Source organism: Vulpes lagopus, chromosome 4 (assembly GCF_018345385.1).
Source record: "Vulpes lagopus strain Blue_001 chromosome 4, ASM1834538v1, whole genome shotgun sequence".
NCBI lineage: Eukaryota > Metazoa > Chordata > Mammalia > Carnivora > Canidae > Vulpes > Vulpes lagopus.
The window spans coordinates 36,193,127-36,210,865 of record NC_054827.1 but is presented as its reverse complement, the minus strand read 5'-3'; the positions used below and the strand labels follow the sequence as shown (position 1 = coordinate 36,210,865).

Here is a 17,739-nt window from a genome sequence, read left to right as displayed (position 1 = left end):
AAAAGGCTAATGAATTGTTCTAGATTAAAAGAGACAAAGGAAAGTTTTGGCACCACAAAGCAATGTGACCCTAAACTGAACCCTGGGTCAGAAAAACAAGAAACCGCTGTTGAGAAACATTATTGGCATAATTGAGAAAATTTGACTTTATTATATTAGTATTAGTATTGCAACAATGTATGATTTTCTGGTGTTGATAATTGTATCTTGGTGATGCAGAAATGGCCTTCTTTGTAGGAGAGGTATGCTTAAGTACTTAGGAGTGAAAGAGGATGTATCTGCAACTAACTCTCAAATGGTTAAGGAAAAAAAAAAGACAAAAACATACCATGTACAAAACACTAACAGTTGGTGAAGATACATAGTTGTTCGTTACATTATTCCTGAAACTTTCCTGCAAGTTTTAAATTTTTCAAAATAAAAAGTTGGGGAGAAAAAAGCCCCACAGAGTTATTGACGTTCAGTCTACAAGTTGCTTCTTGAATCAATAGGCAGATATCATTATTTGCCTGGTGTGTTTAAGGCATTTCAGGCTAATAAGAGATGAGTAAGGTGAATGTTCCCAAAGGACTCATAATGTAGGACTTGGACAATACCTGCCAAATAAAGCAGAATATGATAAATATCATAAACAAAGCAGTATAACTTAGTAGGCTAAATAAAATGAGCTTGAGAATCCAAAGAGGCTGAGTTTCTATCCCAGATCTGCCAAGACTTTGGTCTTAGGCAAGCAACTTACCCTCACCATGCCTCAGTCTCTCCCTCTGTGAAATATAAATAAATAGTATCTACTTCAGAGGATTGAGTGGATAGTAAACAAAATAATGTCTCTTTAGCACATAACAATCTACCTGGCATATAGAAAATGTTCATTAGTTAGTAACATGAAAATAAATATGCTCTAAGAGTTTAACAGTTATACAGATATTGTATACACACACACACACATATATATACATCTATGCACACATACATATATTAGAGCCACACTTCACCCTGTACTTTGGCAGGCCATTTGACCTTCCTCAAATACAGCAGGCCATTAAAGACTATTATAAAGAGCACTGGAATGGGAATTTGGCAACATTTCTTCCCCCAGCTTCTGTTATTCAAAGATCTTTCTTCTGAAAGGACCTGACAATACCAGGCCTGGGTCATGCAGAGAGACTTTGTCAGGAAGGTGATGAAAGAAAGTGTTAGGAAAACAGCTGCCACGGCAGAAAACCTTCCTTTGCTTCATGTCCCTCTGGCCCTGTCAACTCAGCTGGATCCAGGTTCATGCTCAATGTCCATAGCAAAACCCTGACCTTGACCACCTTGAAACTACAGCGAGTTTCCATTCCCCTACTCACACTGGGTTCTAAACCCTTGGGACCTTTTCAATCCAAATGCTAGTAACGTGACATTATTCTATAAAATCTCTAGAAACAGGATTTCAGAGCAAGGGATTTTAAATTCCTTCATTTGTGAGACATTTGCTAAGTTCTTGCTCTGTGCAGGGCACCATGCTCAGAGCTGATGATGTCAGAGGAAACAGCCCCATGTGTCAGTGCTTCTGGGTCCAGAGGCCCATGTCACATCAAGAGCAGTTTCCCAGCACAAGTCACTTGCTCTAGTCAAGACAGCCTGATAATCTGCCTCAGCTTCCTTATTGATAGAAGAATCTCTGAAGGTTAATAATAGTTTTACTCTTAGAAATGAAAAACTGAGGGCAGAGGCCCCACTGTGAAGATTTAGTAGCTCAATTATGCTAAATGTAAAAAATATTCTGAAGCCAGCAGTATTATTTCATTCCCTGTTTATTTTTATTAAGGCAAAAGGGATCACTTGTTTATTTTCAAGGACTTCAAAATTCTGATGAGGAGTGAAGATTCCCTAGTTACTGAGCTGCTGAAGGCATCTTTGAAGAGGAGGAGGTGCAAACTTCATCCCTCGGCCTAGTTCTACACAGAGGCTGCAGAGCACAGGAGGACCCAGTGGTGAGAGGGCCTCAGTGAGCCAGGGGAGGAGGCTGAAGGCTACTCCAAGGAAATGATGTCTCAGAATGGCTCAGGCTTCCAGCACAGAGGGAGAGAGTGATCAAAGCCGTCAATACACGAAATTCCATGTCTAGGGGCTCATCTCGAGGAAACAATCATAGATGTGTCCAAAGACGTCTCTTAAACAACTTGAATGATTTAGAATAGCAAAAATGTAAAAACAATCTAAATAATCAACATTTAGAGGATTCATTAAATGAACTATAATACATTCACATTCTGGGTTATGATACAGCCCGCTGTTCTGATTAACATTTGATGATCTGAGGAAGAGGTTCAGCAAAAAAGGGGAGTAAGCAAAAGTAAAAACAATGTAATCCCAAGTTGTGTTGTAATTTTATTTTAAGAAGAAGTAGTGGAATGATAACCATCAACATCAGTGCTGGGAGGCAGACAGGGAGACTGGCTAGGAGAGGTGCACGTGGAGAGGTGTAGACATTAGTAATGCTAGTTAACTACTGTGAGTTCTGGAGCGGGTAATAGATTAACTATATTGTATATTAAATAAACGCTATATGTATGTGTGTATATGTAGCTGCATAGAAAGAAATTGAGAGAATTTATAAAAATTTGGTAGTGACTGTCTCTGCTGGGTCAAAATATATGTGACGTTTTTTCTTTATTTTTTTTTTTTGTATTTTGCAAAATTTTTTTATTTGGAAATGTGCTTTTTGGCTATAATTAGAATAGCTAAGGTCACTTTCATAAGGTGGAGAAGTACGGAGGTTTATGAGAAGGGGAGTACTGCTCCATGAGGAATTTCCACCAAAAACTGGGAAATGCCTCTGGAATGGAGTACGGGAATTGACAGGGGGCTTTCTGAGCGCGCACATCACTCTTGACCATAAGAGGGCGCAAGGAATCAAAGTAAAAGCAAAGCTAAACCTGCTAGTGTACACTAGACTTGTTGATGATGGTGATGATGAGGGTGATGAACCCTGCACTCTTCTTGCTCCCCAGGGCTTCATGCAAATTCTTCACAAGGATTGAACACAGTTATGAATCCTAGAGGATTGGATGGTGTGTCTGGGAGCTTCCCTACGAAAGTTACAGTCTGCCTCAAATGTCAAAAGGTCACCCTTAAATCTTTGCAAGTTGTCTTTATGAGGAAACCAGTTTTGTCAGTGTGCCACATGTAGATTAGGGCCTGGTTGACACAAACTGAAAGTTATTAATAAATAAAAATCTTTAATTAAAAAAAGCACCTGTGTGGCTCATCCAGTTTAGCATCTGCCTTTGGCTCAGGTGTGATCCCAAGATCCTGGAATTGTGTCAGCTTCAGGCTCCCTGGTCAACAGGGAGTCTTGCTTTTCCCCCTGTCCCTCCCCTGCTTGTACTCTCTCTCCCTTTCTCTGTCTCCCTCTCAAATAAATAGAAATCTTAAATTAAAAAAAAACCCTGCAAGTTATTTAATCTTAACCACTGTAATCACATTTCCATAAAGGATAATTTAGGGGAAAGGTAACATAATCCTACAGTTGTATGTAACCCAAATATGGCAACTGGCAGTGTTTCCTGTGATTTTATTTCTCAGTGAATATACAGCAACATTTCAAGTGATTTGATGTTTGGACTTAAGGTACCAAACAATGTAGTGTGGTGTAGAGGAAAAATTAAACTTTAGAACCAGAAAACTAATGGTTCGAATCCTACATCTCTCTGCAATCCACAAGCCATGTGACTTTGGGTAAATTACTTGACCTCTCTGAACCTCAGTGTCTTCATTTTTAACATAGAGACTGCCAGGAGTAGATCCCCCAAGGCATCTGCCAGGAGTAGACCCCCTCTGAGGGGGTCAAGTAGAACCCCCCAGAGGGCTCCAGCCACAGATGGCTTTCCCCGGCCAAACTTGTGAGGAGGCTTGGACCACCTCCAAGGTTCATCCAGGGTGGGAGCCTGGCCAGACGAGGCTAGATCACAGCCTGTGAATGATATATGTCACGACACCCGGGGAGATGAAGTCACCAGATGAAGACTTCCCCTGGAAGGGTGACTCCAATGGGGAAGGGTACTAGAACTAGGTGGGCCCCCTGGAGAACACCCCAGGGAAATTCAAGGCAAGCAGATTCGCCCCTCCACGAGGGGATTCCAGAGCCCATGTATGCAGAGCTCATGGGTTGGCATTCCTTCTTTTTCTAGTGTCTCTAAAATATAATTGACGTGTAACATGGTGTACGTTTAGGAGTACAATGTGATGATTTGGTACTCTTATATATAGCAGATGTCTACCACAATAAGGTTAGTTAACATACCCTTTATCTCACATAATTATCATCCTGTTGTTATGGTAGGAACATTAAAGCTCTACTGTCATAGCAACTTCCAAGGACACAGCACAGTATTGTTAGCTATAGTCGTGATAGCCACTCATTCTTCACAACATGCTTCTTCGGAATTGGGACTGCAGGCAGGTGTGGGGTACCCCATCACCACGGGAGTCACCCCCTACTTTTGAGGGCAAAGAATCAGACCCAGTTTGGTCTGCATCCTAGGCTCTAGATCAAAAGATGGCAGAACCTGTTTTGTCCTGGGAAGAGGCTGCAGGCCACCAAAAGGCTGAAAGGGCCTCAAGAAGTCAGTGGTGAACTAGAAACATAAATATTCAGTTAAAAAAAAAAGAACCCACCAAAATTTTACGCATGCTCAGTAGACTACTGCTGGAGAACGCAGTGGCATGGATGAAAGGGCATCACCCTCACAGAGCCCGAACAGCCCTGCCACAGCTTGCCCAATATGCCCACGTCCTAGCTCCCCAACTCCTGCGCTGGTCCATGAAAGCCACTGTGACATTTTCCAACTAATATGTATTGAGACATGGTCAGCTCTTTCATTTTTTCTTGCCTTTTCATAGTAGTATCTGTTGTCACCCTGCCCTGCCCCCACCTCATCCCCACCCCCATGTTTTGCACAGCCTGATACGTCTGTGCTGGGGTCTGACTGCCTGTGCTCCAAATTCCTCTGTTGAAATCCTAATGCCTGATGGGATAGTTTTAGGAGGCAAGGCCTTTGGGAGGTGCCGGGTCAAGAGGGTGAAGCCCTCAGGAATGGGATTCGCGTCCTTGAATAAAAGAGACCGCAGAGAGCTTCCCCTCTCCTTCTGCCACATGAGGAGATGGCCATTTAGGAGGCCAGGAACCAGGCCTGAACCTGGCCATCGGGGCATCCTGATTTTGGACTCCCAGGCTCCAGAACTGGGAGAAATAAACTTCTGTTGTTTCTCAGCACCCCGATCTGTGGTATTTTTGTGGTAGCAGGCTGAATGGACTAACACAGGTATGGAATGTGCCCGGGGAACAAGATAGGGTGCACAGCATTTGGGTTGATGAAGTCACACACAACCTCATCTACTTTGTTTAAATAAAAAAGAAGGCAGCGCATATTCTTGAAGAAGGAAGCACGTGGACTCCCCGAGCTGCTCCTGGCTAGACACGTGCCACAGGGTCAGAGGAGCTCTGAGGCTGTCGCCGCTGGAAAAGGAGGTCCCAGTACCATCGTTCAGGGTGGCTCTGGAAGGGGCACTTCCCACAGAAGAGGTCGAACGGTGTCTCCTGGGGCTGAGTGACACGGTGTCCAGGATCCGCAGCGCACTCCCAGAATGCTGGGAGGCCATGCGGCCCAGCCAAGGCCACACCGTCAGGGAAGAGCCCAGAAGGCTGTCTCCCGGCCTCCACCGCTGCCTCTGGGTGCTGCCCCATGCTCAGCTCCCGACATCTGACAGGATCCTCCTCAGCTTTACCTCCTGACCTCCCGGAACCAAACCCTACAGTTTACAGCAGCTCCGTGATGACACCCTGCAGTCGCCGGCTCCCCTCGACATGCCCCTCTCATCTTTCATTTTATTGAATGTTTCCTCTGAGATTCTGCCAAAGACCCACTTGTTTCAGCCACTTTGATTTCCTTTTAAAGAAAGCAAAATTTATGGACATCAAACTGGTTTTGACACAGGAGCCATAACAAATAGAAATTTCCATTCCCGAGCACATATAAATCACGGGCGCTGACAGCCTGCCTTTGACTGCAGCTAGAGCAGCTGTCACCGGGGAGGATACAGGTGTCGGCCCTCCCGGGGAGCACTGTGAGTCACCTGCCACCGGGCAGAGGGCTGCAGACCCACAGAGCTGAAGCGGGGTCTCGGGCATCACTGGGGGGCATTTCTTCCGAGTTCGTCTGTGGTTCTCCATCTGGATCGTGTTCCTTTGGCCCAGATGCTCCCTGTGGAAGTGAGAGGACCAGCCTGAGATTTCCAGGGAACCCCTAATCCTTGCCAGGGGCGTCAGGATGGCAACAGCTGGGCCAACCTGCCGAGAGGGTTGCTCGGTGGCCTGGCCCTTGGAGCTCCTGGGGTCTGCTTGGCTCCTGGGGCTGCTCAGCGGGGCACATCGGGTGCCTTTGCAAGAACGGGGCCTCCGCACCTGCCTTTGTGAGGTTGGGGCCCTGATGCAGGAGAGAGGAAAGGCCTTTGTCGCAGAAACATTTGTAGAGCTGTCCTCTCCCTTGTCACCTCTCCCGGCCATCCTCCTCCCCTGGCTCATCATCTCTAATCCCCAAATAATTGAGCTGCAGCTTCATGGTCCATGCTGCCAAAGGGCATCTCATTTCAGTAGCTGGCATCTCAGCGGAGGAACGCCGCAATTATTCATTAGCCAGCAGCCTTGGCAGATTTGAAAATATACCAAAAGCCATTTTCTAGGGAGACTTCACATTCTTTTCTCTTTTTAAAATTTAAATTCATTTAATGAACACATAGTGTATTATTCGTTTCAAAGGTAGAATTCAGTGATTAGTCAGTTGCATAGAACACCCAGTACTCGTTCCATCACATGCCCTCCTTAACACTCACCCCCCCCCCCGTTACCCCATCCCCCTACCCCCTCCCCTCCATCGACCCTCAGTTTATTTCCTAGAGTTAAGAGTCTCTTACGGTTTGCCTTCCTCTCTGATTTCATCTCATTTTATTTTTCCCTCCCTTCCCCTCTGCTCCTCTGTTTTGTTTCTTAAATTCCACATGACACTACACTTCACATTCTTACTTTCCTCAAAATTGCTCTGGCTTTTTAGGAGACCTAGAAATAGCAGACCTGTTGCCAAAAAGCCCCTAGGTTAAGGGAGATTTTTCCTTGGTGAACTGGATCTAACAAAGATCTATGGAGCACCTGCCACAGAAGGGCCATGTGTTATCTGCCAGGTACCGAAGTTTATGTGACAATGGAAAGTTCTGGCCCAGAAAATAAGTAAAGACACTCGTTTAGTGTTATGAGCACCAGCCACTGTACCAGGCCTTCACACGTAGTCCCATATTGAAACCTCAAAACGTAGTCATTATAGAAGAGATGGTGCCAGCTTCCAGTTGGGGAGGTTGTGGCCTGGAACAGGGAAGTAACTTGCCCAATGCCACAAAGTTACTACATTTATTTGTGCATCCATCTATCACATACTGAGAGCCAGGCTCTCAACGCATGACGTCATCAAGATGAAACAGTGATGGCCCTGCCTCACAGAGCTTATCATCTAGCTGTACAGACAAATAAGAAGACAATTACCATAAAGCTTTGCAAGGGCCATGACAAGTAGGTGGATGCATGGGGGAGATGGGTTTTGTGGGGTCATAGGAGAGGCCAGCCTTGTGATCGAAACCAACTGGCCTGACCCCAAATCCTGTCCTCTCTCAGTGCAGAGGCAGAGAAAACTGCTTTTCCGTCCTGTCCCATGTCCTATTTGTAACCCTCCGGGGTCTGGTGTGTGCATCCTCTCCTCCCCTCTGTCTGTGGGAGGCAAGATGGAGGGCATTGCTCATGGAAAGTATCTCAATATTAGATATCCAGCAAAAACTTGATGAGCTGGATAGCTTTCCTCATGGCCAACAGCCACCCTGACTCCCTGACCTGCTTGTCACCCTGAATTCTCTGCTTTAGAGACACCATAGTCCACCCAGGGTGTGAAATTAGAAATGGCAAAGTTCTCTCAGCAACCCCTTCCCACTCACTCTCCACCTGCTACATCAAGCGATGCGGGTTCGACTTCAAAATCCCACCCTTTGCACAGTTCTCATCACCACTGTGCCACTGTTTCATATTGGACCACCTCCTCATCACTGGGTGGTTGCAACTGAGACCTAAGTGATGGCTCAGCACCCCCTTTCACCCTCCACAACCCTTGCTCTACATTGTGGCCAGTACCGCTTTCTTGCTTTCTTTTTTAAAAATTATTTATTTATTTATTTATTTACTTACTTACTTACTTACTTACTTACTTATTTGAGAGACAGAGCACAGGCAGAGGGAGAAGCAGACTCCCTGTGGAGCAGGGAGCCAGATGCAGGACTCCATCCGAAGACCCCAGGATCATGCCCTCTACCACTGAGCCACCCAGGTGTCCAGAGGTCATGCCATTTTCAAACCTCAATGTCTCTGATTTACATTGCATGGAGAATAAAATCCAGTTTCTTTGGATGGTATATCAGGTGTCTTAATAGTCTAGCCTCAGCTTGTCTCTCCACCACCTGCGCCCGCCACACAGAATCTCTCCCTAGCATTGAAGTGCATCCCCCTGTCCCTCCGCATGCTTCACCCTCTGAGCGTGGGCTGAGACCATTCCCTACTTCTGGACCCAGGAAACGCCTATGTATCCCACAAAACCCAGCTCAAATATTACCTCCTCTGTAGATGCATTTCTTTATTTCTCCAGAAGGTCTAGATATGTCCTCCTCAGTGATCCTACAGCTCTGCATTGATGCCTTTATCTTAGTGCTTGTTATATTATGGAATCATCCCTAGATATTTTTTATGTCTTCTGACCAGACACTAGCTCCTCACAGCCAAGGACTGTTTTGTTATTTCCAACATTTAACCATAAGTTCTGCTACATATGAAGTGCTCAGTGCTCGATGAGTGTTTCTGCTGTTACAGGATTTCCCATCAGTCCTTTTGTCTGTGTTAATTGCCAGAGGCCTTTGGTGCCCTGAGACTCTCTTCAGTTAGGTAACAGGAAGCAAAGATCCCCAGCAGAGAAGGAACCCTGGGGGTTCTCTCCTTTATCCTTGGTCATAATTGTCCAACTTCAAAAAAAATCCTGTAACACACCTAGTCACCAGGCTTATCGTACTATCAAAGAGTGTTTGATGTTTTTCAGTTGAAGCAGAAAAAAAAAAAAAAAAGGAGTACTAGCAGAAGTAGTTCCCATGAACCATTTGGGTGGTGGACAAGCAGCCCCAGCCCAAGACAGAACCAAGAGAAGGGAGCCTCAGTTCAGGGGCTGCTAAATTACTCAGGACTGGGAATGCTCCCATTGCATGGAGTGTTGAGATACATTTCAATGTGTTGATGTTCTGGAGTAATACCCAGACTGCCATTATGGCTTAGAAACCGCATTTTTAGATTTTGCTGTTTTTGTTGTTAAAGATTTCAATTTTTTTTTAAATTTTTATTTATGATAGTCACACAGAGAGAGAGAGGCAGAGACATAGGCAGAGGGAGAAGCAGGCTCCATGCACCGGGAGCCCGACGTGGGATTCGATCCCAGGTCTCCAGGACCCCGCCCTGGGCCAAAGGCAGGCGCTAAACTGCTGCGCCACCCAGGGATCCCAAAGATTTCAATTTTAAGTAATCTCTATACCCAGTGTGGGATTCAAATCCACAACTCCAAGATCAAGAGTCACATGCTCCACCAACTGAGCCAGCCAGGGATCTCTGCATTTTTAGATTTTACGTTCTTATCTATGTAAGTAGTCTACACCCAACATGAGGCTCAACTCATCACCTGAAGATCAAGAGTCGCATGCCCTTCTAAGCCAGCCAGCTAGACACACTGCCCACCACCGTGTATTTTTATATTTTAAACAGCCCTTTACACCTGAGACACCGGGATGAATCTACACTGAAGACAATGAAAACAAAGAGTCAAAAAAGGGAAATATTTTGACCCAGATCTAGATCGTTCTACTGCAAAAATACTTAGGCAATGATAAGCATGGGTCTAAATGATTTGACTTCTCCAACAGTCTGGCAGACCAAAAAAAAAAGAGAGAGAGAGAGAGAGACAAAAAGGGATGAAGCAGATATTTTTAAAAATTCAAATTAGGAACATTGAAAATGAATGAAATCCCACCTGAAATCAGCTAGAGACTTGGAGGATTGTTCTGCTCAAGTCCATTTAACACAATGCAATGCAAATTAAATGCATTGCACATAAAATGCATCTGACGCTTCCTATTGAATTGTATGAATCTGCATAAAATGGACTTGCTGAGATTATCCCCACCATCAAGAAAAGAAGGGGGGTGCACTGTTATAAATCTCACTAATTTCCTAATTAAATAACCTTGGCTTCAAGTAGTTCAATTTGCAGTTTAAGAAGGATTATTTTCCAATTAACACTGAATCGGAACAGGTGCTATTATGTTCACAGCTTTTAAGCTATTGGAGTTTTTACATCTGGATGCCAGAGCTAATCAGAAGGCATTTTCTCTCCTTTCTATCTGTCTTCACTATCTGAAGCAGAGTTTAAAGCTTCTTGGGACATTTTGTAGCTCATTACTTTTTGGCATCCTCTGTAGCCACATTGGCCAATATGATTCATTCTTTCTTTGAGCACAATTAACTGCGAAAACAGATCTTAGAACAGACTCCCTCCACCCGCAAAGGATTACTGAAGGTAGGAAGTGCAGGTGATTATCAGAGTTTGCCTTTGATACAGACATCCTGCTCTTCTGCTAACCCTTTGAACTAACTTTGATATGCAATAATTAAGAGGGATTCAACCCCTGGAGGAGAAGCTGCCTTGGCCCTGCCCCTTCTCTCCGTCTATCGAGTCTTTGTTTTGAACTATTGATCAAACAGATTTAAAGGGATTTGTTGAAGCCTGTGTGGGGCAAACGAGGAAGGAAATGGAGGAGGGGCAGCGGGGGCGGGGGGGCAAGGAGAGCTGAGGGGGCACATCTGGTATAAATAGGATCCTGCTCATCCTAGTTCACATACCTTACACAGAGAAGGATTTGCTTCTCCTCCAGGAAAAGCAGTTCCAGACGACCTGTCAGGTTTCCATTTGCCCTCTTGTGGGTTTAAAGCGGCCCTGTTTGGAGGTTGTCGAGAGGTCTGAGAAGGTCAAGGGGATTAAAGGATGGTGGTGGTGGTCTTGCTGGGGCTCAGCTGGTTCTGCGCCCCCCTGGGAGCTCTGGTTCTGGACTTCAACAACATCAAGAGCTTTGCTGAAGGGGCTCGTAAGGTAAAGCACAGCTCAGGGGGCAGGGGGTAGTGCCCTGGGGGAAGGCTCACCGAGGGGCTGGCTGGCACGGGGACGCAGAGGTTGCTGTGGCTCACTAGACTTAAAACGCCAAATCCGAATGGCACAAACACTAGCCTTACACTTACTGAAAGGGTAGCACAACTTCTAGGGGTAATAGGTCTGAATCAAAAATCTCATTCATGGGAAAATGTTTTCTTCCACTTTCACCAAGGGCACAAGGAAATTAAATCCTGAGTGTTAAAAGTAGGACAATTTTTCGAAAACAACCTTTGCAGCACACAGGTTTCTTCACTGGAGATTTGATCTGCCATTTGTGGGAGAAAACCGATTATAGTGAAAAATTAAGGTGCCACTGAAGGTCTGTCACTGCATTCGAAGTGCCATTATGATTTTGCTTCCTTCACCTCCCACTTGGAATGAAAAGTCATCTTACATCTTGTTGGATTCCCCAGCTCCGTGACGAGTTTTTCCTAACAGGGTTCACAGTGCCTGTCTGACAAGGACTGCAGTTCTAGAAAATTCTGCCTCAAACCTCAAGAGGAGAAGCCATTCTGTGCTACGTGTCGTGGGTTACAGAGGAGGTGCCAACGTAGTGCCATGTGCTGCCCTGGAATGCTCTGCTTGAATGGTGAGCTACCACAAACACTTGCAGGACTGCTGTGCCCCTGTGAGCAGTGGCTTTAAACTGAAGACTGCATCCAAGTCTCATAGGCTAGAATGATCCATGATAGGCCCTCTCTGAAGGTTTCCTGGATTCACGTTTGAAGTAATTTATGCAGCTGCCTTTTCTCAATGCAACAAAATAGTTTTTTCCTAGCCACCATTTTTGTCAACAACTTAGAGATGATTTTAAAAGAAGGGTTCAAGTTGGAATCTTTCAAATTCTTTCATTTTCACTTGGATTCCACTAATTACTTAACTGCTTTCTCTGCCATATGTACATTTAGTGCATATGTCCCAGAAATCATGAAAGTTATACATAAACTCAAGGCAGAGGCAGGGCTAAACTGTGTAACAGTGTAATAATTAGCATGTCTGTGGTTCTAATCCTTGAAGCTAATAACTCTAACCACACCTGGTTGTCTCAGATGCTTGTACGATGATGGAAGATAGAGCGCCAATATTGGAACGACAGATCGATGACCAAGATGATGTGGACACAAAAGGAACAACTGAGCATCCAATTCAGGAAAACAAACCCAAAAGGAAGCCAAATATTAAATCACAAGGCAGTAGGGGTAAGAGAAACATTCTGAACACTTTTGTGTTTTTTGTTTTTTTTTTAAAGAGCATTTCCTGGGGCGCCTGGGTGGTCAGTTGGTTGTGTCTGCCTTCAGCTGGGTCATGATCTCAGGGTCCTGGGATTTAGCCCGTGGGGCTCCCTGCTTCATGAGGAGTCTGCTTCTCCCTCTGCCCCTCCCCCTGCTTGTGCTCTCTCTCTGTCTCAAATAAATAAATAATATCTTAAAAAAGAAAAAAGAAAAACATTTCTTCCTCTTAGGCTTTTAGGGATAGGCTGAACCCAACTCCCCAATCCAGAAACACAGTTTCTAATCTGTCTCTATCCACAGCTCTGGAGACCACAAAGGGAGTAGCACAAGGCAGTCAGCCAGTCCAGAGGGCAGGGGACTAGCCATAATAATGAACTAGTGAGCAAAAAAATCTTTAAGTGAATTTTAACACATACACCTTTTATAGTCTGTAATTTAACAAACGCAGATTTCCCTTTCTAGCTCCTCAGTAAGCAAAATAAAAATGAAAGTAGATGCATTTTTATTCTTTTTAAGATTTTATTTATTCATGAGAGACACAGAGAGAAGAGGAGAAACACACACAGGCAGAGGGAGAAGCAGACTCTCCACAGGGAGCCCGATGTGGGACTCAATCCTGGGATTCCAGGATCACACCCTGAGCCAAAGGCAGATGCTCAACCACTGAGCCACCCAGGCATCCCTCATTTTGTCTATTTTTAGTGTAAGATCTAGCTCTGGGAGACCTGCTTGCTGCTTATATTTGTACTTTGTAGCCTTCAGCTCTAGATCCTACATCTCATCCCAATAACAATGCTCCCATTTGCCATCTTCCCCATTTGTGGTAACAGCCCATATGAATCTTGTTACAGGGCAAGAGGGAGAAAGATGTCTTAGGACTTCTGACTGCAGAGCTGGACTTTGCTGTGCTCGTCATTTTTGGACTAAAATTTGTAAGCCAGTCCTCTTGGAGGGACAGGTCTGCTCTAGGAGAGGGCAGAAAGATACTGCTCAAGCTCCAGAAATCTTCCAGCGCTGTGACTGTGGTCCTGGACTGTTATGTCGAAATCAAGTAACTGGCAACCGACAAATTGCGCGGTTAAGAGTATGCCAAAAAATCTAAAAAGCTGTAAATACTTCAAAATAAAGACAACTCCTTATTGTATTCAAACAGAAATCTCAGACATTAATTTAAAAATCTTTTATACAAATATCTCTATAAATCAAATCTGGTAGCAACTGAGATAGACCCAGAGCACTGTGAGATGCTGCCTTGTGAGGAGGGAAAACTGGCGTGGGCTTTTTGTCTATTTCTGCAGAAAAGTCATGGGATTCTACAGAAAAGTTTCGTTTGACTTAGTGACTCAAATAAATCTTTACATAATTTCTGGTGAAATTTTAGTAACCTGACAGTAGCTTATGGGGAAAATAAGTGATGGTCTCTGCAGTTAATTCTTATCTTACCAGTGAAAATTATCACAGTAAAGAAAAAAAATTTTTCCTTAAAATCCCTCTTATTGTCTTTCATTTCTTGTAAGGGAAATGCCCTTCACTACAAAATAATTTGGTTAATAAAGAAATGAAATTCAAAAGGCAGTATTTTATGTGTGTATAGTCCTTTGCAAGTTACAAAGCATTTGCACATACTTTGTTTTTGATAGCTTCACTTAATCATTTGATAACTTTTTACATTTTATATTTATATAACTTTTAATTATACAAATTAATATTTATATTACATATTTATATTATATAAATTACATGTAATTTTACATTATGTAATTTATATTACATTGAATTATTTTATTAAATTATAACATTAAATTATATTATAACCTAGTTATATTAATTATGTAGATTACATTATTTCAAAGCTAGGGCCTTCAAGGAGTGTTTTTACTTTCAATAGCTTTACTTAATCATTTGATAACTTTATATTTTATATTTATATAATGTTAAATATGTAAAAATTCTATATAAAACAAATTACATGGTTTATAAAACCAAATACATGGTTTATATGAAAATATATTAATTTAATCATATTAATTTAATTCTACACATTACATTTATATAATTTCAAAAGTAGAGCTTTCAAGGAACATTTCAACTTATATACTTGACCATTTAAACTTAAACGTTGCCTTGGAGGAAAACTAGGGTGAATAAGTAAAATTTTTGTTGAAGCTGAAGAGGCCATGTTTTGTACATGTGGGTGCATATTAGAAGTGGTTTTGCTTAGGGAAGCTCTCTCTGATGAGTTATAACGATTTTAGATTGCATTTAAGAAATAAAGCACATACCTGCTCTTAGGTTTTAAGTATATAGGAAGTATATAGGACAAAATTGAATATGGGGCCAAACCAACCAAAGAAAAAAATTAAATTTATGAAGGTCCCTAATGTCTAAAGCATATTGAACCATCTTCCAGTGCCTGGTCTCTAATTAATCTGTAAATTAATACATAGGAGGAAAGGTAATAGGGTAATGTGGTTTATAACAGAAGAGCAGAAAAGGAGAAAATAAAAATTCCCATTGAACACTGCTAACATCTCTTCTCTCCACTAAAACCTTAGTAAAGTGTGATTGTGAAGATACATATTTGCTAATAAAATAAGAACATCTGATAATAGTACTAGAGGCTTTATTGACTACAGTGCAAGCTAAAGCATGAAGAAGAAACAATCATTTAAAAACACCAAAGACCCTTACATAGCAAAGGTTAAGAAATAAATTAAGACTCCAACTGAGCTGGGCTGGCCTGAGAAGAATGGCCTCATTCACTCCGATCCTTGGGTTCTCGGTATTTCCACTGGATGTAGTCAAAGATGTCTTTCTCACTATCCACTGGCAGAGGCTCTCCAGCAACTCCTACAAGTACAGAGAAAAGAAACTTACTTACAAACCAGTTTTGGAATTTAGTTATGAGGGTTTAGGGATGATAGCCATATGGAACTCACTTTCAGAAGGAAGAGAAAATGGTAACCAAACCACTAAAACATGATATTGACCTCCCCGACCCTTCCACATGAGCCTTTGTTCCAACTTTGTCACATATATTACTAGTGCTACAAAAGGAACCTGAGTATCCCAACTAGGGCCATTGATGTGATCCTAATCCATGATTCTCCTCTCTGCTGGATCTTCACTGTAGCCACCGTGGATCATATGAAATACTCTAGTTAGTTTCCTTTGCAACTCAAAATGTGGTCCCTGGGCTAGTAGTAAGGGCATTACCTGGAAACCTACTAGAAATGGAGAATCTGGGGTCCCCTCCAATTAGAATCCACATTTAATGAGGTCCCCATGTAGCCTGTACACACATTTACATTCAAGAAGCACTGCTTTCATCTACCAGGGAAGAAAGCCCTGTTTTATACTTCAAGGACAAAATGACAAAATCTTCATTTTCCTAGTAGAGAATTAATAAACTACACAGGACACTGTGAAATGTTAGCATAGATTAAACAATTCTTACTCTTTAAAAAAAATTTTTTTTTCAATTCTTACTCTTTAAACTTTTTTTATTTAAAAAAAATTTTTTTTAAATTTTATTTTTTTAAAAGATTTTATCATGATAGACAGAGAGAGAGAGAGAGAGAGAGAGAGAGAGGGGCAGAGACACAGGCAGAGGAAGAAGCAGGCTCCATGCCGGGAGCCTGATGCAGGACTCGATCCTGGGACTCCAGGATCACACCCTGGGCCAAAGGCAGGCGCTGAACCGCCGAGCCACCCAGGGAACCTTAAAAAATTTTTTTAAAGTAAGCTCTATACCCAAAATGGGTGTATATTTCAGAGTGTGCTTGAACTCACACTCTGAAATCAAGAGTTGCATGCTCTACCAACCAGCCAGGCACTCCCACTCTTTAAACTTTATTATTTGTTTTGTTTTGTTTTGTTTTTAACTCTAAACTTTAGAAAGCATGTGGCCATAGCTACCAGTTTTGTTCTGGCACTAAAAGCAATGATACCTAGTATCTTCAGAAGTCTTGGAGGTACATGAAAAACAAACAAAAAAACCCACTTTAGATCTATGAGATTTTTTTTATTGACCATCATTAATTCATTCTAATAGAGCTAGAAATAACTCTTGCCACCAAGGCCTTCAATTGAAGGCTTGAGAGCACCTATGGATTTAAAGACCCTTTTGTTGCCTGAGGGACTCATAATACAAAGAAACTACAATTAACTGGCAAAACTACTCAAAGGCTTTTTAGAGAAACCAAAACTCCTAAAGCATCTTTGAAAATAACTGTTCTCTCTAGATGACCAGGATTATCTCTAATGCAGACACAAATACCCACCAGTGACTCCCAAGGGACGGATTGTGTACTCATTGATTGTGAAGCCTTTTTCTAGGGCATGAGCTCTCATATTCTTATTGAAAATATCACTCCCAGTGAAATAGAGAACACCACAGTAATACTGATCCTTGGGTATCAACCTAAAATAGATAGATAAATACATCTTTCACCAAAAATTTCAAATTTGGCAAAAATAGGGCTCTTATCAAAAAGGCACAAACACCTACAGTAAGTCTATGTGGTTTAAAAACCTAAGGAGGAGACTATGATTAGGTAGACTGTTGAAATTGCTCCAAGCTTGCAGTTAGTCTAGGTTTCAGTAAACTAAACTGTGCAAGGTATGGAGAAACAAGCAGTATCAGCGGTATCACGTATTACAACCAACTTTCCCCAGGCAGGAAACTACTTCTGAGCTGTGGAAGGCATCATGATGAGACGCAAATTCTGAGAAAATAGATAAAAATTCTGTGCACAGTCATTACATATTTTCAGGCTAAGTGGTGTCTATAGCATGAACACATGGCAGTTCACAATGAAAGGGGGTTTCAGACATTTATGTGAATCCCAAGATACACAGAGGACAAAGGAAAGAGAAAAGGGAAAAATAGGTCAGCAACAAATTTTAAGTAATACCTTATATCAATTCTCCTGTGTGGATACTCCTTTTCATCATTTTTACTGGGAAGCTGGCAAACACCCTAAAATGGATATTTCAAAGAATGCTTAAAGACATTTTTAAACTGCAGGCTTAACTTTAATCAAATGTTAAGTGTGAGGCTTTTGCTTTAAATGCAGGCAGTTTTATAATCCCCAGCATTTTTAACTTTAGTGGCTTTTCTATGCACTATATATTGTCATCACCTTCCTCTTATACTTTGTGGTAATTGAAGAACTACAGGAAACAGA

The 17,739-nt window shown here is 42.5% G+C and overlaps 2 protein-coding genes across 2 annotated transcripts in view; one reads left to right on the top strand and one right to left on the bottom strand.

The window, feature by feature from the left end:
• The first annotated feature begins 11,153 nt into the window (after positions 1-11,153).
• DKK4 (dickkopf WNT signaling pathway inhibitor 4) lies at positions 11,154-14,421 on the top strand. The gene is made up of 4 exons (XM_041753687.1): positions 11,154-11,258; positions 11,757-11,907; positions 12,368-12,517; positions 13,402-14,421. Exons 1-4 carry the CDS (start codon positions 11,154-11,156, stop codon positions 13,650-13,652), a joined length of 657 nt encoding a protein of 218 aa, XP_041609621.1. The 3' UTR covers positions 13,653-14,421.
• A 735-nt stretch (positions 14,422-15,156) lies between these two features.
• POLB (DNA polymerase beta) overlaps positions 15,157-17,739 on the bottom strand; it is a 29,604-nt gene continuing 27,021 nt past the window's right edge. Inside the window, exons 12-14 of the mRNA XM_041753686.1 lie at positions 17,467-17,531; positions 16,834-16,973; positions 15,157-15,400 (exon numbers count right to left, since the gene is read on the bottom strand). Of these exons, the coding sequence (XP_041609620.1) occupies positions 15,306-15,400; positions 16,834-16,973; positions 17,467-17,531 (300 nt within the window). The 3' untranslated portion in view covers positions 15,157-15,305. The remainder of the gene's footprint in view (positions 15,401-16,833; positions 16,974-17,466; positions 17,532-17,739) is intronic.